Source organism: Acomys russatus, chromosome 6 (assembly GCF_903995435.1).
Source record: "Acomys russatus chromosome 6, mAcoRus1.1, whole genome shotgun sequence".
In the NCBI taxonomy this organism is placed as follows: domain Eukaryota; kingdom Metazoa; phylum Chordata; class Mammalia; order Rodentia; family Muridae; genus Acomys; species Acomys russatus.
This window is the reverse complement of record NC_067142.1, coordinates 82,616,908-82,643,469: the sequence shown is the minus strand read 5'-3', so window position 1 is coordinate 82,643,469 and position 26,562 is coordinate 82,616,908. Positions and strand designations below refer to the sequence as shown.

At 43.0% G+C, this 26,562-nt stretch overlaps 1 protein-coding gene across 1 annotated transcript in view; it reads right to left on the bottom strand.

The window, feature by feature from the left end:
- Ush2a (usherin) overlaps positions 1-26,562 on the bottom strand; it is a 696,795-nt gene that overhangs the window by 367,924 nt on the left and 302,309 nt on the right. Inside the window, exons 30-31 of the mRNA XM_051148119.1 lie at positions 16,691-16,804; positions 14,188-14,349 (exon numbers count right to left, since the gene is read on the bottom strand). Of these exons, the coding sequence (XP_051004076.1) occupies positions 14,188-14,349; positions 16,691-16,804 (276 nt within the window). The remainder of the gene's footprint in view (positions 1-14,187; positions 14,350-16,690; positions 16,805-26,562) is intronic.

Here is a 26,562-nt window from a genome sequence, read left to right as displayed (position 1 = left end):
CAGAGGACTTTAAGACTCTATCTGTGATTTCTGAATTGCAATGTCTCTCAAGCTCCTCCTATAGAGACAGAACTGATGTGAGTACAAGGCCTTTTGACTCTTTCATCTGCCCCCAAGTCCTTAATGATTATGAAAGACATCCGACAACTGCTGAATTAACGAACCACTTCATATGGAAGTGATCTGTCCCCCAGTGCCCCCACTGTCAACTTTAGCTGTCACAGTGTGGGCACTTGCAACTGAGTTTTCAAAGAGATGTCTTATCTGAGTCAAATAAGTAAATATTTGAGGGAAGTTTATATATGGTTAATTATAGTATCAAATACACAGCCAGACACTCTAGTGAGAATAGAGCTGATGGTGAGCTGGGGACCCCTCCATGCACATGTTGAAGTCTGAGGCCTTTCAGCCCCATAAGGTGGCCTGAAATGAGGGCCTTCTGTTGTAATTAGTTAGTGTGAGGTCATTAGGGTAGATCTGAATACACCAGGAGAGGTATTCTTCTGGAAGCAGCAATTTAGAGATAGAAAAACTAACAGGAAGACAGTTCGTTAAGACCGAAGCAGCAGTTGCAGTGACATCCCTACAAGCCAATAAGCTCCAACAACTGCCAACAAATCACCAGAGCCAGAAGCCAGGTTCCAGCAGGATCCCTGCAGACACTCAGGCAACAGGTGCTGCTGCAGTCACCTTGGTCTTGGACATCACTCTGCAGGACCGTGACATTACCTTGCAGAAAGCACATGGTTTGTCACACTCTTGCACAGCAGCCTAGCCAACTAACACAAGTGGTTAAAATAATTTTTGCTACTTATTGGGTGATTAAATGAAAATTTCTAGGAAGCTACATGAACAGCCTACCTCATTAAAGCCATTTACCAAGTTTAGCATATTAATTACTTCTGAATTATGCATCAGTATTTATTTACTTCAAAATATTAATTTACTGATTCCCAGTGAATTTTTCAATTTAATTCATTTTAACTCAATCCTATAAAACTTTTTGAGATGGTTGATACTACCGATTATGGAAATGAGTAATGACATAGTGATTATACACAATGCCCCTAAATTCGTGTTTGGCACAAAGATTGCTTTATGCAGCAGAATGCACTGAGGTGGCAAATGTGTATAAAGTGACCTGGAAGAGTTTGTGAATCAAAGAAAAATGTGGGAATGAGAGTAAGTGATGTGTGTTTAACATTTCGACAGAAATAGACAGTGCTAGACGTTCAGCGTATAGCCTGACTGTCAAAAGAAAATGACGGAAGCTATCACTATGACTCAGTATCAGAGGAAAGATTAGGGAGAACCAGAAGGTAAATACTAATCTCTATGTGCCATCAGATTTCTAAAATGTCTTTTATACCAACTTTACCGAGTACATTAAAATGGAAAATGCCAAACAACAAAATATAATTTCTAGCCTCCAAACAGCAGAGAATTTAAAATATGAAGTGACGACTCACTCAAGGAGAAGAAGAAACAGGTTGGAGAGACTGGATTATTAGTAAAATGACTGGCACACATGCCTGAGGACATGAGTTTGGATCTCCAGAACCCACGTAAAGGAGGGAGGTGGTATGTGCCTGTGACCACAGAGCACTGAGGGGAGAAACAGAGATGGCAGGGTAACAAAGCTCACTGGCCAGCTAGCCTAGCCTGACAAGAAGCAAAAACTCAGAGGGGGGAGGGAGGGGGGAAGGGAGGGAGGAAGATACTTAAAAAAAATCAGAGAGCGGGGGGGGGGGGGGGTGGGGGAAGAGAGAGACAGACAGAGAGAGAGAGAGAGAGAGAGAGAGAGAGAGACTTAAAAAAATAAAGGCAGGCAGCAATTGAGGTGATAGGGACCTCTATAGGCACAAACACTAACAAGTGCACCACCATGCACAAAAAAAAAGAAAGGAAGGAAGGAAGGAAAGAAGAAAAAAAACAAAGGAAGGGTAAGAAAAAGCAAGTGCTAGAATCCTATTACTAGGCAGACATTTCATGCTTAGGAGTATATATCCATATATGTAAATGAACATGTCACATGCATTCATCTATATACACATATGTACATCTGTGTTTCACTAAAAGACACACATATTACATTCTGTACATTCAAGTGTTTAGCATGTCTCTAGCTTAGACTTTGGCTCCAGCACGGGGAGCCTATGGTGACATACCCCATGATTGAACGCTCAGCTCTTCTGCACTGAGCACAGGCTGGTGACTTGCTGCGCTAGCTTCTCAGTGCCTAGCTGAAATGATTGCAATTAGATCCGATCTGGGAGGGGCAAATGCGTGTAACTCATTTTACAAAATCCGTCGGTAGATTTCAAGAACTGATACTCTTTTCGCAGCTCCCTGAGTCAGAGATGGTTCTGGTCTATAGGGACCACAATAAAAAAGACCATGTGACTGATTTACTCTCCACATGACATTAAAAATTAGCCAGTAGGGGAAAAAAAATCAAACTACACTTAGCTCCACTCATATTTATCCCACAACCAATCTATGCTCTTAGCAGACAAGACCTGACTATACAAAGCTCAGGGTTCTACGATGTTGATTGACTTGAAAAATAGTTGCACATGTTACAATCAACCAAGAATATTCATCAAGCTGTATACTTAAGACTTAAGACACTCTCCCGGAAGATACAGTAAGAGTTAAAATAACAAATTAAAATAATCAGGCTCTATTTGTCAAGGTCTCAACAGGTCACCTTGCATCACCGGTTCTGCATGGAACTCCACTGCTCCTGTAACTTGATGTCACTTTCACAACATCTCTAAAGTCCCTCCCTGCACAAGAATCCTTTCATACCCCTTAGGAACATAAAACTTAAGTTAACACATCATGTGTGAATAAGAGAGCAGATTTTTTAAAAAATTAATTTTATTAATTTATTCATATTACATCTAGATTGTTAGCCCTTCTCCTGTTTCCTCCCATTTTTCCCTCCCTCCCACTTCTCCCCTTCTCCCCTCCCCTATGTCTGTAATTAAGGGAGACCTCCTCCCCCTATATATGCTCTTAGAATATTGAGTCTCTTCTTGGTAACTTGCTATCCTGCTTCTGAGTGCCACCAGGTCTCCCCACCCAGGGGACGTGGTCAGAAAAGGGGCACCAGAGTTCGTGTGAGAGTCAGATCTCACTCTCCACTCAACGGTGGAGAATATCCTGTTCGTCGGCTAGGTCTTGGTAGGGGTTCGAAGCTTGCTGCCTATATTCTCCTTGGCTGGTGCCTTAGTTTGAGGAGGACCCCAGGACCCAGATCTGCCTGTCATAAAGTTCTTCTTGTAGGTTTCCAGGACCCTGTGGGTCCTACTATTTCCCCATTCTTCCATGCTACTCTTGCCTAAAGTCTCAATAGGATGTCCTCTCCTCTGACCCACTTTCTTGGTAAGTAAACTTAAATGACACCACATGTTGGCGAGGATGTGGAGAGAGAGGAACACTCCTTCATTGCTGGTGGGAATGCAAACTAGTACAACCACTTTGGAAAGCTATCTGGCGCTTTCTCAGAAAAATGGGAATAGGGCTTCCTCAAGACCCAGCTATCCCACTCCTTGGAATATGCCCTACCACACAACAGGGACATATGCTCAACCATGTTCATAGCTGCTTTATACATAATAGACAGAACATGGAAACAGCCTAAGTGTCCCTCAGTAGAAGAATGGACTAAGAAACTGTGGTACATTTACACTATGGAATACTACTCAGCTATTAAAAACAAGGAATTCCCGAAATTTGTGGACAAATGGATTGATCTAGAAATTATCATAATGAGTGAGTTCACCCAGAAGCAAAAAGAGACAAACGGTATATACTCACTTATATCAAAAACACTAATCCAAGGGATACGTATCATGAAAAACTTTATTTACCAAGAGAGCGGATCTTAAAATCTAAATATATGCATTTTATTTCCCCACACATCAGTGCCTTGTACAATGAAGCACTCTCCTGGAAGACTGACCCTTTAGTTCCGGTGTTTACAGCTGCACATGAGAGACAGTTAAGCATTCTACAATGCTACTTCATTCTTTTGAACCTGTGCCACTCAATAAATGTTACTCTTGCAAAGGAAGCATTAATCCAAAGTGCCAAGGTATCTAGCTACATCCTGAGAAACAACTGTGGAGCCTCTGCTTGCAGAGTCAGTTGTGTTAGAAGTTGACCTGTAAAGGTTCCAGATATTTTCACAGCCTTGTTTTTCCTTCCATGTATTCTCAAGTCTTCTTTCAACTTTATATATATAGCTATGGCATAAGAGAGGGTACCCTGTGACTTCTGGAAGCCATCATGGCCTTATGTGACCATCTACACTTGCTGGGTCTTATTAACACTCAGGCTTAGGGGTTAGGGCCCTAGCCTTTTAGTAGGATTCCTCACTGTAATATTTCAAGGACTACCACTGCAGTGCTGTATTCAGAACCGTAAAATCAGGGCAGCTGTTCAACTCAGGCACTAGCATGCTTGCATGAGGCCCTGCGTTGATCCCCAGAGCTGTATAAAGCACACATGGCACCATAACTCATGCCAGCACAGGGGAGGTAGAAGCAGGCGTGGTAGTGTTAGGTCATCCTCAGCCACATAATATGTTCAATGCCTGCCTAAAGAAAAACATTTTACTTTGCTGTGATGAATCCATGTAAACCAACAGCACAAATGTAGCTAATGTTGTTCGAGTTTGTAGAGTGTTGATGAGGTTCTTTCTAACACTTGGCTAGAGGTACCTAACCACTAATTCTCTTTTATTTTTTATTGTGTCACAAAGAATACAGCTGTGTGTTCAATAAATTTCTTATTGTAAGACTGAAGTGTTTGGCGCATTCAAGGCAAACATTCCTAGTTTGTTTTTTATACAAGGTACTGTTTGACCTTGACAAAAATGACCAAAGGAAAGGTGCAGTACTTTAGTAGGGTAAAGATATAAATACTTAACTACCTGACTTTATCAGAGTTTCAGTCAACATTGCTTTCCTTCCTCCTCTACCCTCTGAGACTTCCTCCAGCTCGCCAACATTTCACGGTCTCCCCCTCCCTGCTCTGTCTCTCTCATGCACGCATGCACGCATGCACAGACACTTGGACTTTTACACTACTTTGATCCGTGGCTTACTGCATCTACCTTACTGAGAGAATCCTAGGCCTTGGGAAGATGCTACCTTCATATTCAACCACCCAGCTGCCACAGACCCATTAGCTGATGGGCTGGTGGTAATTTTAAGAATATCCCTTAGAGGCTCGTGTATTTAAACACTTGATCCCCAGTTGGTGTCACTGTTTAGAGTGGGTTAGGAGACGTGGCCTTGCTGGAGAAGTATGTCACTAGGGGTGGCCTTTCCAGCTGCTCTCTTGATATTTGCTATTCTGGACGTGAGCTCTCAGCTTTCTGCTCCAGCCGCCATGCCTACTATCTACTGCTATGCTGCCCCAACCATCATGGGCTCTTATGATGTTTTATTACAGCAGAAATAATTAAGACGTGGGCCCAAGCAAGCACGTGTGTCATAACTGACATCAGGTATCTTTAATTATTAAAACAAACAAACAAACAAACAAACAGAAAACCAAAACCCGCCTCTTTGCCGTTTCCCCTTAGAAGTCTAGAAATGGTCAGCAAAAACACTTTAGGGTGTATCAACTAAAACCAACTTAGATGACAACAGAACATATTGAGGCTTCATTCTCATGGCTTCCAAGGTAGCATGCTGCTCAGCAACTTTCTGGCCAGTTTGTTGTAATTCTCCTGTCTTCCAACACCATGCTGCCCCTGTCCTTCAAAGCCCTATGGGCCTCCCTGAAACAGTGCTTCAAGCTTCTCAAAGATTGCCTGTTTCTGGTAGGGTGCCCCTCTACAATGAGAAGGATCTGGTTGGCTACCGCTTAGAGTGTCATCATCCATCAGCATGCTGTCTAGCCTTAACCTCCAAGCAGCCCACGGATGGTGCATCCTCTCACAGAGGGCTTCTGTGTCCTCCCTAGTCACAGAAGGCCTACACGCACATCCAAGGGGCTCACTGCAGCCCTGCTAGTGTTACCAATATAGGTTCTTCAATCTTTTGATAATGCTTTTAATCAGAAGTTTTAAAAGCACAATTGCTTTTAACTCAAAATTCTTAAAAAAATCTGTCATGGGACAGAAATAAGAGATTAATGGATATCTTGCAGGCAAGATAAATGGCACCACCAGAATACCACAAAACTGGGGGGAAAATTAATTGAACCCTTACTTTTGATAAATATTTATTTTTTGCAGAAGAAAAATGCATACTAGTTTAAGCTGTCATTACACTAACCTACATCCTATTTTTCATATTATTAGTAATACATAATGTGGTAGTTTATATTCAAAAATAAAACTAGAATGTATATACCTCGTGTATTTATCCAGAAAAACACCAAGGTTACTATGGTTACGAAAAATCCATTACCTTTGAATATGGAATGAAAAAGTTTGACTTAAAGTGTGTGCTATTTATTATAGCACACATCAACAGCCTTCGGGAGGTTCCCTAACTGGATTCATTTTTCAGTGTCAGAGCTGACCCAGTGTACTACAAGCTTATGGCCTATGCAAGGCAAAAATTTGAACTGTGCGCATTTTTAAATATAGTTTGTACTGACCCAAGGAGCAGCAATGCTTCTGACTTTTAATGCTTCATATTTAAGAGGAAGAATTAAAAAATTCAGAGTAGCCAGAGGCTAAGTGGCTGGAATGTCCTGCTTCAACCTCAACCTCCCTTACCAGTGAGGCCCAGTCCCTGTGCATGATGGGAGTGCGCCTGCTCCACCAGAGACCTTAAAGGAAGCCACAGGGACAAGTGGAGGAGGGAGGGAGAGCTGCTGGCCTTTCAATAGTCAGGGCAATGATAGCATGTTATGGAGGAAGTTTTCAATGCAGGAAAAAGCAAAGGAATATAAAGTGCCATTGACCATGCCCAAGAAAACATTATAAACCACTGTTCTTAATGAAATTCAAAAAAACTTCCTTTCTTATTAATGTTTTTGCTCCTGAGAGTGATTAGATGCTCGAAGTAAAAATGTGTAATAATTGCAGAACTGCAGTTGGTGGGAAGTTACACATGAAAATAAGTATTAAATATTTTTCTTTAGTAAAAATATCAAAGATTTGTAAATGGTTATTCAGTATTAATGAATTCTCTGGAAATCAGGTGGCAATGTAGATCAACTACTTGGTAAAAGTAAAAAAACCAAAGGAAAGTCATGAAAGTAGGAAGACCAGGAGAGAGGGGGGTCAGCTCAGGCAGTTGGGGTGGGGATGGGCACAGTATAATTTATAGAAGCATGAAATTGTCAAAAAAAGAAAAAGGTTAATGACCTTTGATTCATCTGTTTCCCTTAAAAAATAGGGCATCAACATCTACCTATAATATCGATCACAACAGCTTTTAAAAAGACAAATGGTAATATGGTTAAATGTGTTTATATAAAACCCTTAAATAAAGTATGTTATCAAGATATTCTGAAACAGAGTGCAAGAGAGTTGGCTCGGTGGTTAAGAGCACTTGTTGCTCTTTCAAAAGGATGTGGGTTCATCAACTCTATGATGGCTTGCAACCGTCTGTAGTCCCAGGTCCAGAGGATCCAATACCCTCTTCTTTCTGTTTCATGCACCAGGCATGTACCTGGTATACATACATAAATGCAGGAAAAATACTTATGCATAGAAAACGAAATAACTACATCCAAAACAGTTTTCAAAACATACTCTGTAGTGTTTATAGAAAAAAAAAAATAAGCATGTGATGATGTGCAAGGATCCAAAATTATATAAGTCCAGAACAAAGCATAACCTCCAACATGACTGTATTTGGATACAGGGATTTTTATTAAGTGATGTCATAGACTTGCAGACCCACCTAAGTTATTGCTGGCCATACAGGAAGAGGAGGAGACACCAAGCAGGGAAAGGCCCTGTGAGGACACATTGAGAAGGCTGTCGTCTTCATGACAAGCAGAAACATCTGAGGAGAAGTCAATCTGCTCACACCCTGACCTTGGATTTAGCCCTGTATTCTGTGAGGAGCCCTTCCAGGCTGTGGTATTTACTATGCATCAGGGGCCCTGGGGTCACTTATCAAGCTCTTATCTCCATGTTAGATCTAGAAGTAGAAACAAACTACGTTCAACACAAACAGTGAGGTAGAGACAGGAAAATCGTGGACTTTGGAACCATGCAGATCCACATTTAATTTGGTTGATTCAATTACTGACTTTCTTGGTCCAGCTTTGCGTCAGTTTTGCTAACTCTAAGATTAGAGGCATATGAAGTGCTCCTCCTCATCTCTTCTGATTTTTATTTCTTCTTTTCCTTTTTTCTTTGGTTGGAGTCAATTTTGTCAGATATTGGTATAGTGGCTCCTGTTTGCTTCTTGGTTCCATTTTCTTGGACTTTATTCTTTTATCCTACAGTAGTGTCTACTGTTGACAATGAGGTGTATATGTTTTTTGGATGCAGCCAAATTGTACCACTCTATAAGATAAAAATCCATCCCTGAGAGCATTTTCAGGTGAAGAATCTGTGGCTAGACAGGTCACAGGCCATAGCGAACCCTTTCACCATTGAGATGCTACAGTAAACCAACTTCTAGTGACCTATCATTATTCCTCTAGATCAGCACTTCTCTCTTATTGCACCTGAGAAGTTTCTCTCTATAGCAGATGGTGTGAATCACTGGGCCTACAGTTGGCCAAGGGACAGAAAGAAAGAAAGCACATAACACTCAGCCCTAACAGGAGCATATATAACCTACCTCTCCTCCCAAGGCCCGGGGATCATTTCTGGAAGACAGGTGGCTGATGGCTACAAGGAAACAGTATTTCTGGACACAGTAGGAGTGCTGTATATATGAACTTATAGAGATTCCAAAAGCATGCACAAGCTCAAGCCAGACAAATCGTAGCGTGGAAAGAGAGCTGAGCATTCTGGGGAAAAAAGAGATGTTTTTCTTCAAGATTGTGGCCTCTGGTATGTCGACCACATCTCAGAGGCAGCACCCACATTCAAGACTAGTTGGGCAGCAAAGATTGCTTTTGGAGGTTTATAAAGCAGACAGAGGGTGACTCACAAATTTGGGTTGGTAGGAAAGAAGGGATGAGCCAGGAGAGAGAAGTGGAAGAGGAGCGAACATGTTCAAGAGCTATATGAAGCTGTCAAAGAACGAATGAAAAAATAAATGTTAAAAAATATTAGAAGAATCAGATCCATCTTCCAACCTGTTATTCAGCTTCAAGGCATGACTCTTCCTCATAGTGAGCAATACTGACATCTCAGACACGGCTCCTCCCCATAGTGAGCAATACTGACATCTCAGACATGACTCCTCCCCATAGTGAGCAATACTGACATCTCAGACATGGCTCCTCCCCATAGTGAGTAATACTGACATCTCAGACATGGCTCCTCCCCATAGTGAGCAATACTGACATCTCAGACATGGCTCCTCCCCATAGTGAGCAATACTGACATCTCACATGGACTGCAACCACTGAGGAACTAGTTCCTGGGAAGGTAGCTGTGAACACATGAAATGAGGGCATGGGGGCCCCACAGGGCTCCTGTTATACAGGGCCACTGTGGTAGCATTTCTGACACCTTCTACTGCAGGTTCAGCCAACCATACTTCTGTGCTGGCTACTTCATCCCAGGATTTACAGAGGCAGCATGATTTTGCAGGTGGCACTAGGAACTGATTTGGGCTTTTCAGTCCTTCCTTCTTCACAGGGCTTTTCTTCTGGCTTTGCAAAATGTCACCTGATGGTAACGTTGCATGTCAGCAAAATATTCTCAGCCTATGGTGTCGCATGTGCCATCAGCTGGGCCACTCTTGTGTGGACCAATTGAGCTTGTGTTGTGCATCTTAGATCTTAGATGCTTCAGACCCGGCAGCAACCCTTCCTTCCTTTACTGTCCCTATTTTCTAGCCCTCTACCCTCTGTTAGTTCCACCTTGGTACTTCCTCCTCCTCATTTTTTATCTGGAACAAGATCACTTGTAATCTAGGCTAGTCCCAAACTCAGCTTCAGATGACCTTGAACTTCTTACCCTCCCTCTTCTATGCCCTGGGGAAGGAATCCCAGGCATACACCAGGCCCCCTGGCTGAGGTGGTGCTGACGATTGAAGCAGAACCATCGCTCACTAGGCAAGCACTTATCAAATGAATTTCTTCCCAGGAGTCGGGTCACTACTCACTCGTTCCTCTAACGCTGCTGAGTTATTACCGAGTCTGCAGCATGTTTTGGACATGCTCATATCCCCTTGTAATCATCCAAAATAATGAGAAAAAAACTTATAAAAAATTAAAAACAAAACAAAACAAAAAAATCACCGAGGGCCTATAAAGGCATTTGGTTTCTCAGAAATCACAAGAAGGGGTCTTACAGGGGATGACACTTTGGGACAGGAAGTTAGGTTTCCTTTAATGAACAACAATATTTTTTTGCTCCTGAAAAAGTACTCCACCCATTACTAAGTGTATAAAATTCTCTGCTGCATTTTACTATCATTTATTAAACATTTCCTGTGGTCTATATATGCTAATTGAAAGAATATCATCAGTTTGATCTTTTTTAAAGATTTATGATTATTTTATGCGTGTGAGTGTTTGCCTGTATGTATATATGAGTATGTATGTATGTATGTATATATGTATGTATGTATGTATGTATATATGTATGTATATATGTATGTATGTATGTATGTATATATGTATGTATGTATGTATGTATGTATATATGTATGTATGTATGCATGTATGTATGTATATATGTATGTATATATGTATGTATGTATATATGTATGTATGTATGTATGTATGTATATATGTATGTATATATGTATGTATGTATGTATGTATATATGTATGTATATATGTATATATGTATGTATCTATGTATGTATCTATGTATGTATATATGTATGCATGCATGCATGTATGTATATATGTATGTATGTATGCATGTATATATGTATGTATGTATATGTATGTATGTATATGTATGTATGATTTGTATGTAGATATGTATGTATGTATGTATGTGTATGTATATATGTCTGTATGTATGTCTGTATCATGTCTGATCTATGTTGTATGTATATAGTATGTATGGTATGTATGTCTCTTGTATGTATGCATGTATGCCTGTATGCATGTAGCATGCTGTATGTCTATATGTATGTATATTCTGTATGTAGTCTATGTATGTATTATGTATTGTATGTCTATATGTATGTCTATTGTATGTATGTATGTATCTATGTATGTATGTATATATGTAGTATGCATGTCTGTATGTATGTGTATGTCTATGTATTATCTATGTATGTTCTCGTATGTATGTTTCTATGTCTGTATCTTTATGTATGTATATGTTGTATCTATATGTATGTATTATATGATGTATGTAATGTATATCTGTATGTATATAGTATGTGTATGTATGTATTATGTATGTATATATGTATATATGTATGTATCTATGTATGTATCTATGTATGTATATATGTATGCATGCATGCATGTATGTATATATGTATGTATATATGTATGTATGTATCTATGTATGTATGCATATATGTATGTATGTATATATGTATGTATATATGTATGTATGTATATATGTATGTATGTATGTATATATGTATGTATCTATGTATGTATGTATATATGTATATATGTATGTATGTATGTATGTATGTATATATGTATGTATGTATGTATGTATATATGTATGTATATATGTATGTATGTATGTATGTATGTATGTATGTATGTATGTGCCTGGTGCCTGGGGAAGTAGCAAAGGACACCCCTGGAATTTGACTTATAGATGGTTATGAGGAACATGTGGGTGCTGAGAACGGAACCAGGTCCTCTGCAAGAGCAGTAAGTGCTTTTAAATGATGAGCCATCTCTCCAGCCCCATCATCAAGTCAATTTTATGATTATCCTATTACTTAAGTGTAATATGAATTCTGTATCTTAAAGGAAATAATAATTATGCCTTTTAATTTTTTTGTATATAGCCCAGGGTGGCCTCAAACTTGCCTTGTGAAAGACTGGCCTTGAGTCCCAACTCCCCTGACTGAGCATCGTGAGGGAAGATAGCATAGACCTGGCTAGTAAAACTAAAACATTGCTCTATCAAGGAGAGACAATGCGTTACATGTTTTATGCAGTCTACTTCCTTCAAAACATTAAGGAGTGTAATTATTCTCACTGTGTTACTTTCTTTTCTCATTGCTCTGCCAAAATCCCTGGTAGAATCATTGTAAGGTAGTATGGTAGTGTGAATAAAAATGGTCCCCATATGCCTATACGGAGTGGCACTACCAGGAAGTGTAGCCTAGTTGGAGTGGGTGTGACCTTGTTGGAAGAAGTGTGTCACCAAGGGTGGGCTGTGAGGTCTCAGATGCTCAAGTCTGGTCAGTGTGTCACTTTCTTTTCCTCTGAATTCAGATGTAGAACTCTCAGTTCCTTCTCCAGCGCCATCGCCGCCACACTTCCTGTCACACTTCCCGCCACACTTCCCACCACACTTCCTGCCATGATGATAATGGACTAAACCTCTGAACTGTGAGCCAGCCCCAGCTAACGTTTTTCTTTGTAAGAGTTGCCATGGTCATGGTGTCTCTTCACAGAAATAGAAACCTTAACTAAGCCAGGAAGCAAGGGTTTTTATCTTGGCTCATGGAGAGAAGTGGACAGGTCATCTCTGTAGGGAAGAAATGGAAGTGGACAGGTTATCATTGCAGGGATGAAGTGGAAGCAGGTTGGACAGTCCATCCGTGGGCCCAGCATGGAAGCAGGAGGTGAACAGACTATCACTGCATGGATGGAACAGAGGCAGGGTGGACAGGTCATCGCTGTGGGCCAGGCATGGAAGCCCAGGTGTTAGGCAGCTTGCAGACATCAGGAAACACAGAGGAAGGTGCTCATCTGGCTTTTTCCTCTTTGGCTTTTATCAAGTCCAGTGTGTTGGCCTATGGAGAACACCTCCTAGCTACATTTGGGCTTGGTTCTCCTTTCTCAGTGAAGTCTCTCCACAAGGCCTTCACAGATACACCTAGTTGCCTAGGTGACCGAATCCAGGCAAGCTGACAGTGAAGATTAACCACTATGCTCTGCCATAGACTCAGAACTGACAACTCAGAGAAGATGTGGCAAGAGCCCGCACTCTTCTCCTAGCCTACTTCAGTCAGTACCCATGTCTCCCACTCACAGGCTGTGCGACCTTGATCCTTCCATACACCTACTTCCTTACGTGTAAAGTGGGGACAACATCTTCCTTGTGGAATGTAAAAGTCACAGTGCTTATCCACTTTATCTTCTCAGGAATAAAGAGAAGACACCAATATAAAGAGGAAGGCAGCTGCTCAGCAATGCATTGTGCTGGTATCCAAACGTGCCCAGACAGCTGGGAATGCCAGGGAAGGAGGAGGGGTGCACTGGCTCCCTTTGCTCTCTTAGTACCTGGCTTCATGTGAGTGGGTGAACCCTTGAATAATTAATCCTAACTTTGACTGTAACTTGTTATAACCTTTCACAAAAACAAAAAACAAAAAGAAAAACAAAAAACAGAAAACAACTTAGTACCTCTCGGCCCCAGTTTTCAAAGCAACCATCATCTGACTGATAATCCCATCTCCCTGGAATTCTGACACAGCACGTGCAGCAATGTAAACACATAACTAGTCTGGGCATATAGGAAGCACATCAATTTCACAAGCAGACAGGAGGTGACATGGTCCTTGTTAGCCTCCAAAATTTAGAAAGCATTTAACAATTTCACTTTGCTTAGGAGTCATATGATCTGGGCCTATATTATATTGCTTTTGTTCCAAACAGTTTAGAATTTGTGCCATCTGAGCCACCCTTCTGCATCTTCAAATTACTTGTCATGCAGGCAGATTTCAACTAGCTAGCCATGTGACCATGGAGTGGCTTAAAGATGTCACCAATTCAGTCAGTTCACAGAGTCCATGTGCATGGAGCCATCCTGACACTCAGATTCAAACACATGGTGTGTAGAATACATAAAGGTCTGGGCTGGGATGGTCCTGGGGTCTCTTAAAATCACTCACCTGATTCAGATAAATACACACAGTGCTCTTTGAGAAAACACATATATGAATCTGTTATCTGACGGTGATGGAAGAGGCCCACCTGTGACTGTGTAGTTCCGTTCCTTGCCTGTGTAGACCAGTCTCTCATCCACGTATAAGGAGTACTGTGTAATAATCCCATTTGCTTGCCTAGGAGGACGCCAGGACAGTGACAAGGAATTTGGAAGGGACAAGGCAACGGGTGTCTGAACCTCTTGGGGTGCTGCCGGAAAATAAAGTAGAGCCTAACGTTAGTTTGCTTTTCTAAGTAAAACTTTTCAGACCCAAACCAATAAATCATGGGCTAAAGCTGTAGTCCCGGGTACGGAAGTTTTCTTGACTCACGGGCAGCTTGTCAGTAATTGCTTTAGGAACGGTGCTAAATAACTGTCTTAAATTTGGGAGAATTTGCATCTGTGATGGATGGGGAGTCCCTACTCTAGTTCACTTGACTGACATTTGTGTTACTTCATCAAAAGTACTGTTAACCCCTCATGTCCTTGTGGGTAAAGCTGAGCCAGCTAAAGCTGTTCAAACAATGTGCCCCACTGGGCAAAGCATGGGATTCAAACTGGGCAACACTGGTGAGCAGTTCCTAACCAAGGGGTTTAAAAAAATGCTCCAATTACAGGAATGGCCAGGAAATGGACAGTTAAATCAATTGTATATTGAAACTATAGTGTAATTGTTGAAAAAGATTTGTTTATACACTAGCCAATGAAATGAGATCACAGAAAGTTAAAAACAAAACAAACAAACTATCCAGAAACAGAAATACCATTCTGTATATTAGACATGGTTTCTTAGAAAAGAAATTTGGGAATTTCACACATAATAGCAAGGAATGAACAGACAGTCCCTTGGTAAAATAGTTGTGAAATAGGTGTGAGGGGTGTCAGGCAAAGTCAAGTGTGTAGAGAGGAAGTTCCCAGATGAAGGCTTGCAGAAAGGACTAGAAATGATGAGGTGTACGCAGAAGACACAGAGTCTCACTGAGAGAAACAGTGACGTGTCAGCAGATCAGATTGGGGTACTGTTGAAAAGGGGGTGATGATTGACAGGGGAGGGTGTGGATGCTGGTCTACAGCAGTCATGAACAGAGTACAGGGTCTCAAGACGAGTTTTAGAAAATCCTGTATCTCCTCATGCCCTCATATTGGCTTCTGCCGGCCTCTTTCTCTGTCACTCTTTAGCATATCTCCCGTGCAAACAGTGTTTGCAAAGAGATGCAACAGGCAAAGAGGTTTTAGGGAAGCAGAGGAGAGACAGAGAGAGAGAGACAGAGACAGAGAGACACAGAGAGAGAGACAGAGAGAGAGACAGAGACAGAGAGAGAGAGACAGAGACAGAGAGAGAGACAGAGAGACAGAGACAGAGACAGAGACAAAGACAGAGAGACAGAGAGGACAGAGAGAGACAGAGAGACAGAGACAGAGAGAGACAGAGACAGAGACAGACACAGAGAGACAGAGACAAAGAGAGACAGAGGGAGAGACAAGAGACAGAGAGACAGAGACAAAGAGAGACAGAGGGAGAGACAAGAGACAGAGAGACAGAGATAAAGAGAGACAGAGAGAGAGGCAGAGACAGACAGAAACAGACAGAGACAGAGAGACAGACAGAGAGACAGAGAGAGGTAGAGACAGAGGAGAGAGAGAGAGAGAGAGAGAGAGAGAGAGAGAGAGAGAGAGACAGAGAGAGAGAGACAGAGAGAGAGAGAGAGAGAGAGAGAGAGAGAGAAGGGGCGAGAGGGGGCAGGGGAAGAGACTGAGATTGCAGGCTAACATGCCACAAAGACCAAGCTTTCAAATCTTATGAATTCTGTACTGGGCAATGCATAGGAGACAGAAAGTGGAAGCCACAGCTCTGTTTCTTTCTGAGAGCTGGCATTTCTTGAAGAAATGTGTTTGGATGCTCGCGCAAAGCTTTTACTTCTGGAGTCCTGAAACCTTTTCTCTTCCTCACTGCCAACCTAACGTATGTTTTCTGAAACATTAATTTAGACCAACAGTTTGCACATCCCAAGAACAGCAGAAGTGAAACTCAAGTGAGACGAGAAAGCAGTGACTAATTGTGCCTCAACGGGCGCCTGGAGGTTCTGTCCTCCTGAAGTCATTGTTGTCCACGCTGGTGTTTAGCAAGTAAGAAAGACCATGGAAATCAACCATTTGATTCCCAATTTCATACTGTGCCATACAATCAATTCTTTTTAGTCAGACTGTCTCTAGATTTACTTCTGAGCCATAGTAAAATGAGGAAGCTTTCATTAATCTTTCAGATGCTTCATATTAATGACAAGGCTCTTGCATGAACAATGTAACAGCAATTAAAAAGCCCATTAATCTGCATTACAGCTATTAAAGATGCATGTCATTAAAGGCTATGGAGTTTGATTCATTTTCGCACCCCCCCAAAAAAATGGGAGCAATTATGGCCTGGCAATGCACTTTGTCATCAAATTAGGTCGGGGTTTTCCAGCAAATGGCCTCGCAGCATTTAGCTCTTCTCCTATTTTATTATTCATGACTGAAATGTGGAAGTCAAGACCTTTGAAATTACTTTACCTTCTTGTGGAGTGGAGATGCTCAATCCATGTGAGCTCTCGGTGCAGCCCGCAAGAGAACAAGCAGTCAGGGTTATTGCATAGCTGTGGAAAGGACGCAGTCCTGTCAATATGCCTAGGAGAAAAGGGGGACACGAAAGGTTTGTATGTTTGCTGGTGTGTGTGTGTGTGAGAGAGAGAGAGGGAGAGACACAGAGAAAGAGAAAAAGTCACAGAGACGGAGAGGGAGAGGGAGAGCGAGACTGCCACAATGCATGGCTTTCATGTGTTTCTCACTTACCTGCTGAGTGTAGAAGAGAGTAACTCATGAACAAAAGGATGACACCTACTCATTGTCATGGCAGCACTCAAGTAGTGTTTGATGCTCATGACACCGAGCACCCCATACCTGCATAATGTTTCACTACAGGGCCTGGACCGCCCACAGAAACAAAAATGATTCAATTTGCTTGAACCTGGTATTTTTTAGCAACATGCAACCAAGAGGCCCGTGTGCAGTTTCTTGGTGTACTTCAGACTATTTCAGTGGTAGGATACACCGAGACAAACTGTTTGTGTGGCAGGCGAAAGGTATGCAAATTCACACAGCAGAACAATTAGCAAATTGGATAATTATGCTTTTCTACTTCTACTTGCAAAATTATTAGTTTATTTAATTAAGACACCTGTCTCAAATGGCAGCATTGCATGGGGAGGTAGTGAATTAACCTGGCTTTGCTAGAGATATGTAAGGTTTGTTCAGCAACTAAAGACACCCAAGACACGAAAACACCTTTTCTCTACTGATATATCCAAAGAAAAGTCTTCACTCGGTGAGTCCTAAGGATTAAAAAAGTATCAGAGATATAATTTTCTCTGTCTTCCTCCTACTGAACATCTTAGAGCAATCTTTGATCTGGATGGTAGATTGTTATCATTCTTACAAAAAAGATAGCTCAGTTTTTGATATCCTTCATTGATTAACCCAGAGCATATATTGCTGCCTCAAGGTAGCAATACTGGTGAGAGATTTTTCCCTTTAAAGATTTTATTATTTGCATGTATATATTTGTGTATGTGTATGCATGCACGTGCACGTGTGTTTCTCTGTGTGTGTGTATATGTGTGTGTTTATATGTGTGTGTGTGTGTTTGTGTATGTTTGCATGTGTTTGTGTGTGTGTATGTTTGTGTGTGTATGTGTGTGTGTGTGTGTTGGGTGTGTGTGTGTGTTGGGTGTCTTTCCCCTGTTTTCTCCTTGATGTTTGAGAAAAACCTTCTCATTTTCCTGGAACTTGCCAGTTAGGTTAGGCTGCCTGCTCAATGAGCCTCAAAACTCCTCCGGTGTCTGCTTCCCCAGGACTGGGATGGCAAACATGTGACAAGGTTGAGGTATCTCTCCAGCCCAACTCTAGCACAAATTTCAATAGACACACATCTGTATTTGTCCTCCCCAGCAGAGAAGTGAATGGCTGGAAAGAATGACTAGAGGGAACGAGGTGAGAAGGTAAGTCGAGGTTTGCTTTTGCATCGCATCCTTGCTCATGATGCTCTTGGTCATCACACAGATATCTCCCTGCAGTGCATCTGTTAGAAAATACCCAACCACTTGGTACCAAAGTGCAACAAGTCAATGATCTCTCTCTCTCTCTCTCTCTCTCTCTCTCTCTCTCTCTCTCACACACACACACACACACACACACACACACACACGCTGAGGTCTTCCTAACTTTGAGACTACTTTGTGGTACAACTTCTACTTTATCTCAATCCTGCCACTGGACTGCCATTTCTTCTTACATATTCCAGGACCTATGACCCTTATCCGAGCTCCATGGTTTCAAGGCGTTGCCTCTCATTCCACCCACGCTAACACAATCACACACTCATCTTTATTATATAGCAAAGAGCCATGAGCTGCTCATGCTGGGATGCCTGGGCACAAGGTCTGCTGAACTGCATGGGCCTCGTCAGACCTGTGTGTCACAAAGGAGAGGCCCCAGGAGTGCTCTATGCGGTGGGAAGTGAAGAAGCCATCTTAAAAGTTTTCAAACACGATTTAGCAGTTCAGGCATGTAGCACGCCTAACCTAGCTTTGTGCACAGAGAATGCTAGGGTAGAATAATCTTAGTTGAACTCCTGCTATGGCTGCAACCAAGCTCCTGCCTCTACTGCCTCTGAATGGCTTTACTCTTTCGAAGATAAGTCACTGTCTCTCCAACCCCAAACCAAGTAAGCCGGCCCCAGTCATTCCCTGTGCTTACTGGGCATGGCTTCCTCTTTGGCCCCGGTGCTACTGGAGTGCCCTGAGCTGTTTATTTTCAGACAGCTTGATCCTTTCTTCACTTCACTCTGAATCCTCCACGAGCCCTTTAAGGGTCCTGCTGCTTTGCCCCGACTGGCTCAAGTCTCTTTCCTTTTCTGGACCTTGCTCATCCATCAAGCCTCATCATGCAGGGAGCCTCCCAAGATCTCTGCAGACTTTGCATGGCCCCAGGGTTCTGGCCCTGGATTCACACATGCAGGGTGAGCACCCTCACCTGGCATCCCATAGGAGCATCCCACTTAATCTGCTTCAATCCCGGTTGCCCATTCCTTTCTCTTTGTGATGCTTGGAATGGGCCTCGGGACAGATCTAGCCAACTGCTAGATCACAGGTCTATGCCGCCAATTCTTTAGTTCCCTATGTTTTAAATTTAAGTTTCAGGTATGTCTATTCTTCTGTTTCCGTGTGGGGGTATGTTCACACATGTGCAAGTGCCTACAGAGACCAGAAGAAGGCATTGGATCCTCTGAGGACGGAAGTTTAGGCTGTTGGGAGCCACCAAACATGCGTGCTGGAAATTGAACTAGGCTCCTCTGCAAGAGCGATTCATGGTCTTAACCCCTGAACCATGGCTCCAGCCCCACCTTCTTGTGTATTTATGGGCTGTGTACATGATAATCTATGTATGTTTACATGTGTGTGCATGGGTGCAACTTATATGCTTGTGAGTGTATGGGGAAGCTGTCAGGCATTTCATACTATCGTTTTTCACCTGACCTACTGAGGCAGGGTCTCTTACTTGAACATGTATCTCACTGACTCTGCTAGTCTAGTTAACCAGCTTGGCCTTCAGGATCCCTCTCCTACCTCCTGACCACTGGGATCAAATGCAGGGAGACTGCTACCTGCATGCTGAAGATATCTACCTGCATGCTGAAGATCTGAACTTAGGTTCCCGTGCTTGTGCGGTGAGCTCTTTACCCACTGAGCCATCTCTCTGTGCCCCTAGCTCCCACTTTCCCATGTCTTAGTACATCTATTGTGATATGCAAAGTCTAGTCTCAAAATGACAGCATCACTGTACATACTTCCTGGCAGTTTTAGCTCTACAGCACTTTGGACTCACGTTTCCTGCTGGGAATTGCCCCTCTACTGTGAGACTCTGAAGGGGAGACATTACATTGTGGAATTAGTGTAACACCAAACCAACAGGAAGCAAGATAGGTCCCAGAGAACTAAACTTTTATTGCCAATACAAGCAAGGAACACTGAGAAATAATGCTCATGTGTGCATCATAGGAATCACTTGACAAAAGCAGTCTCTCACAGGTGGGCATCATTAGTGGAGGCATAGGGATATTGACACTGTAAAGACATAACGTTGCATCCTGGTGGCTGATATAAAACGCTTTATAGAGATGTCTGTTAGGAATTAAGGCGTGGTCATCACGAAGAGTCACAGATGCCTGTTCTTACACAGTCTCCATACCTGAGGCAGTATTTCTCCTTGGATCATAACTAAGTCCCACAGTGGAACTTCAGCCATTCTGGTCGCTTCTCAGGAAAGGTTCACACAGTCAGGGAGGATCACATGAGCTTCGGTGTTTTTGCTAGGACTAGTTCGTTTCTACTAAACAAGTCTCCGCATACACATTGTTCTAATTTGATCCTGGTGCTGTGACAAGCACTACGACCAAAAGCTTGTCGGGGAGCAGAGAGCAGAGAGGGTGATTTATTTTAACTTGCAGGTCACAGTTCATCATTCACAGAGGTCAGGAAAGGAACGGAAAACAGAAAGCATGGAAGAGAGCAAGCTGCATACTGGCTCATTCAGACTTATGATTAACTAGCTTTCTTGTACATACCAGGCCCTCCTGCCCCCATGCCTAGGGAATGGTGCTGCCCATAGTGGGCTGGATCCTCCTACATCAACTAGCAACCAAGACATGCCCACGGGCCAAACTGATTCAAGCAATTCCTCCCTCAAGGCTGTTCTCAGATGGGTCTAAGCTGAGCCAAGCTGACAATTAAGGGTAAGCAGAGCATGCATGTGCTGTGAGGTTCCTCCTCAAAGCCTCCTCTTTACTTAAGGGTCTCATCCCACAGCAGTGAAGTTTCGTTAAAGTCTTAAGGTGTACAGATGTGAGAACTTGTAAGATGAATGCTCTATTCCGGGGTTACAGGAGGTCTATTTCTTCCTTTCTTTCCTTTTTTCTTTTTCTTCTTTTCTTTTTTTCATTTTTTGGTTCTTTGAGACAGGGTCTCTCTATGTAGCCTTGACTGTCCTGGACTTTGTAGACTAGGCTGGCCTCAAACTCACAGCAATCTGCCTGCCTCTGTCTCCTGAGTGCTGGGATTAAAGGTGTGCGCCACCACCACACCCAGCCAGGAGGTCTATTTAATTAAAGAAAAATTTGAAGAATGGTCATCTTAACCTCTCAGTAAAATACTCTCTACAGCAAAGACACCTACCAAACTCTATTACATTTCCTACAAAAGTTTGGAGGCCTTAGCAGACTGTAGAGAGAAACTAGATCACTCTTCAGGCCATTTATCAAAGTGCTCACGTTTCCTGTTTCAAGCAGGTGAGAAAATAATAAATACCAAGAAAGAATGCTACAGAGTGGAGAATAGGGAGCAAACGCGGAGAGGAGAAGAGCGTTGAATTTGGGGGGTTGCCAGCTTTGGATCCCTGGTGGAAAGTTTGCATGACTTCCATATCACACTTTTTAAAACTGCGTTACCCTTTTCAGGGCTGGAGCGGCAATTCTTTCCCAGCTCCAAGGGGGATTTGCCCATTACATTGCATCTTCAAGATGCAAAGTGCTTGCTAAAGTGTCTAAATAACAATTCCTAAGTACAGAGCAGGAACTTCAGAAAGAGACAGAGGGTAACTGTTTGGTACTTTCTCCCTTCTTGTCTGAATAACATTGAGCACGGGGTCATGAGGACAGACTGGGCATCCATGTTGCCAGCCTCCCGTCTGGGGCCAGAACTTGACTGACTTTGCTCCAGTATGGGGAGGTAACCTGATGGGCTAAAGTTGATGCCTATAAAAAGTTGTGCTATTGACAAAGGATTTAAATACCTTCTTATACGCATAAATAGCCTGTCTTAAATTCATTGGTCCTTAACTGACTTTCTAAAAGTCTTGCTTTGAATGTCAATGTAAATACTTAGATTATGTTGTCTCCAAAGAAAAATGTAGTGTTATCCTGGTAATCTATTGTCAGAAATTATTTATCAGTGCTTCACATCTGGCAAAGGTGCTCAAGAAGATAACATATTTTTATAAGGCTTTGGATATGAGAGACGTTGAAGCTAGCATGACTACCATGACGGCAGCCACACACAGATTCATGCAGAAGCAGTGTCTGCAGTCATGCTGCATCCATGGAGTCATGTGTGAGATCTCCATCTGTGCATGGAAGGGTCCTGGTTTCACCTCTGTTGTGGGAAAAGACACTTGGACCAGAAGCAAGTCAGGGACCAAAGAGTGTGCTTCAGCTTGCATTCCAGGTCACAGCCAGTCATGGAGTGAAGTCAAGGGCTGTACTCCAGGCAGGACCTGGAGGCCAGCTTACCTGCTATTCTGTACAGCATGCTATTCCAAAGAGACCTCTAGCCACACCCACTGCACAGCCAAAGAAGTACAGCAGGAACCAGAACAGATGCTCTTGCTAGCTGGTTTGCAGGTTAGCTTATACTTTGCTAAAATTCTTATGTAATCCTTGACCACCTGCCTAGGAATTATATCTCTCATGCTGGGCCTGGTTGTCCAACATTGGTTAATGATCAAGGCAACCTCTCCCACCCCATAGACATGCCGACAGGCCAGCCTGATCAAGGCAGTTCCTCAATTCAGACTATCTCTCAGATGAATCTTGGTTAAGTTGACAGTTTAATCCTACTTGGATCAGAGGCCTTTCAGCAAAGGCAAGTTCATAAGAGATCGTTACAAAAAATTTGCTGGAATATAATCATTTAACAAAATACTGAGTAATGGAGAGAGAGTAGGACAGAGTTACCGAGAACTCTAGAGAAAGAGAGGTGTGTCTACAGAGAAATGGGCTAGCTCTTTATGACAACAACGTAGATGGCAACACTGTGAACTTTAAGTACTATTGAGGTAGATGTCCTTGTGGGAGACAACATTGAGAAATCGGTTTCAATTTGAGAGTGGCCCACTCATTAGGCCGGCGAGTGGCCTCTCAAACTTCCTTTCGGCCACAGAACACTGTGAAATCAGAAAGCGTGCCAGTCTTTCTGGATAATGGGAGAAGGCACACTGAAACAGCATTCGATAAGCATAAAGTGAGCATTATCGATGTTTTAAAAGTGTGAGTGTCCCATGAAGCTTCACAGCACCAGAGTGTGGGCCTGAACGGCTAGCCCCAGCAGGGCCCCGACTCTCACTTTAAGCGATAATGCATAGTGCATTACTGCCTGGCATTGAGCTGTCCTGACATTCCACACAGGGGAGTCTGAAGTCTACTCCAGGGTCTCTTCAAAGCCCAAGCTAAGGACAGGGTGGGGACATTAAGGGAAGGAAAGCCGTTCAGGTAGGGGGAATTTAAGACCCCCTTCTGTACATGGCTCCAAACGCTTGCCCTGGGTAGAATTGCCCAGGACAGCTTGTGTAAAGAAAAGGTGCAATGTCAAAGTCAGTGAGTGCAGAGCACAGGTCAGTCTGTTTCTTTATGAGCTCTCGCTGCTGTCAGTGTCTCCCCAGCTCGTACTAAGGCTGCTGGCTATACAAGCATGAGAACCCGAGTTCAAGGCCCAAAACTCCTTCAGTGACAAAAGACCCCATACAGGTCACCTCACAAACAAAATAGGGGTGGAGGCAGACCTAGTAGTCGTAGAGCTGGCAGATGGAGGTAGATAAATACTGGGGCACACTGACTAGCCAGTTGAGCCCACTTTGCTAACTCCAGGACAGTTAGAGATCTTGTCTTAAGATTGGAGGAAGGACAGGTGAGGAAGTCCTCTGGCCTGCACATATCATCAACACTGGACTCATGCAAACACACACACACACACACACACACACATTGCGGTAAGCTGGTTCACTTAGCCAGTAAAGACTTCCCTCCTGGCTTATCGTCAATGCACCCTGCACTGTGTCTTTTGACTGACAGAGAAGTATCTTCAACACTGGGCTAATATCACCAACATCTTTCTTTCCTTTGCTCTCACCTCAAATTTCAAAGGAGGCCAAGAGAAATAGGAACAATTGGAGGCAGCCTGACATCGAAGGAGAAAACCTTCGTGGGCTGACATTATCTGTACAGACTGCTGTGTCTCTTAACAAGAGCCCAGGCACCTGGAAACAAGAGAGCAGGGGAGGGGCCTTTGACATTGAGATTTTATGACTAACGTTTTGACTAAAGGTGTGCAAGTGCAAACACTCTGCCAGCAAAAATTTGAAACCAAAGCAAGATGGTAGCATTTTTGGAGAAGAGCTGGAGGCCTGTGCTTCTATTTCCATCCTTCAGCTGACTCCTCCCCTCCCCCTCACTCCCCCCCCCCCCCCAGCTGCCAAGCTTGGTGTTTGGCCAGCATCCACTGTAATCTGTTCTCCTTCATTATGCTAATCTGTGGGCGGAAAGATTTCTGTCATCTTCGAATGGCTTGTACAGCAACGGTAAACACCTTGGCCTGTCTGTAATTGGACAGGTGTCTGCATTGATGTCACCAAGCTTTTAATTCAATTAAAGACCTGGCTGCTCTGCTCTCATTACCGACTCATTTCCGTTGCACTTTTAGTCTGGTGGTTGAAATCTGTGCATGGCATTGTCTACCCTGAGTCTAAAGCCAACAGACCCCATGCATGGATCCTGCAGTATGCTTCAAATGGGGCTGCTCACATGTTAGGAGAGAGGAAGTCAGAGTAGAATGGAGAATTCATTCATTCTCACTGTCTCTGTCTGTCTGTCTGTCTGTCTGTCTCTGTCTCTGTGTCTCAGCCTGTCTCTTTCTCTCTGTCTGTCTCTGTCTCCCTGTTTCTCTTTCTCTGTCTCTCTGTCTCTGTCTCTGTGTCTCTGTTTCTCTCTCTCTCTCTCTCTCTCTCTCTCTCTCTCTCTCTCTCTCTCTCTCTCTCTCCCTCTCCCTCTCCCTCTTTCTCTCTCTGCCTCTGAGACTCTTTCTCTCTCTCTCTCATCTTCTATATACTGGCCGTCATACAGAGCGGACACAGCCACAGAAGCGCTGTCTCTCACTTCCTCTCCCTGGGGCTTTCCTCCATCTCCTGAGAACTCAGCCAAGTGCCATTCCCTGATTTATTTGCTGGCATTTCACATTTGGATCAAGAATGTGAGGGTGGGACAGATCAAGTCACTTATTAAGAGGGCCATCTGGTAAGGGACACCACATAGGCTGAGCTGCTCATCACTGGGGACACAATGGGAGCGCTCGGGAAGAGAAGACAAGGGGACAGTTTTGCCTCAAGGTTTCTGCCATGGTGCTGATAAATTATAATTCTCAAGTGCACATCCCAGCCAGCCCAGTGGGTGGATTAGAGGGAGCGAATCAATCCAGCTTGCCACACTTTCTGCAGCCTATACAAGCCCTCTTGGAAACAAAGCTTTGCCACATTTAGACACACTGACCCCAAGAAACTGTGTAATGACATTTGTTAAGTATGGATGGAAATGGAATAATTGAGGAGAGAGACCTGCAGATATCCACAGGTACTCCTACTTTCTCTTGTTCCTAGCATGCAAGATGGTGGGACTCCTGCTCCTGTGCTTTTCAGGAGCATTTTCAAGTACAATAAGCTGATGAGAAGACAGGGCTATTGAATGCTCAGCTTTACATGGGGCATTTGCATCACCCCTTCCAAGGCTCAGGAATTTCACTGAAAAAGCATTATTATATATAGCTAACATGGGCTTATAAAACATAAAAATAAGATCCTATTGGACTTATAAAGTAAAATCAGGCTTCAGTTTACTTGGATTATGGAATAGCCATGGATGACACTCTCTCGGGCCCAAGTCCATGTTTTGGAAGTGTTAAGCCTAATTTTTAAAATAGTCAATCTCTTTCAAATGAACTTGTGGCCTACTTTAAAACCTCAACTAGGGAGCATAGGAGATTGCACACCTTGGATGCAAGACTATGCAGATTTTGATGTTTCTACGTAGGAAGACTATCTATTTCCTTTATAAAATATAGGGCCTAATCCCAGACTTAGAGAACGGTTTAAGCAGTGATGTGAATTGACCTCCAAGCATTACCCATGAAGATTCTCTCAGCAGGCTTACAGCTAACCTCAAAGTTTTAAATCAATGCCTGCTTCTTGGTAAGAGCCATAGAGCCTCTGTCATCTTAATTGTAAGGTGTTTTGAAGATACAGGCTTGTGTTAACTCTTTATCTTACATAAGGGCCAGGTGCTGAACTCAGTGGAGTGCCCCCAGAGAATAACAGACATGACTCAGGGGAAAGGCAAGAGGCAGGAGGGAACATAAGGAAAACCATTTCTGCTGACTGCTGTCCTACGAGTCAATTCAAAGTGTGATGGAGTCACCTGTTTCTCAGAAAGGCCGTGAGCATGCAGACAAATACAAACTGCTTATGAGCCAAGATCACACCCTGGATTCTGATCTTTGCTGTTCACACATGAT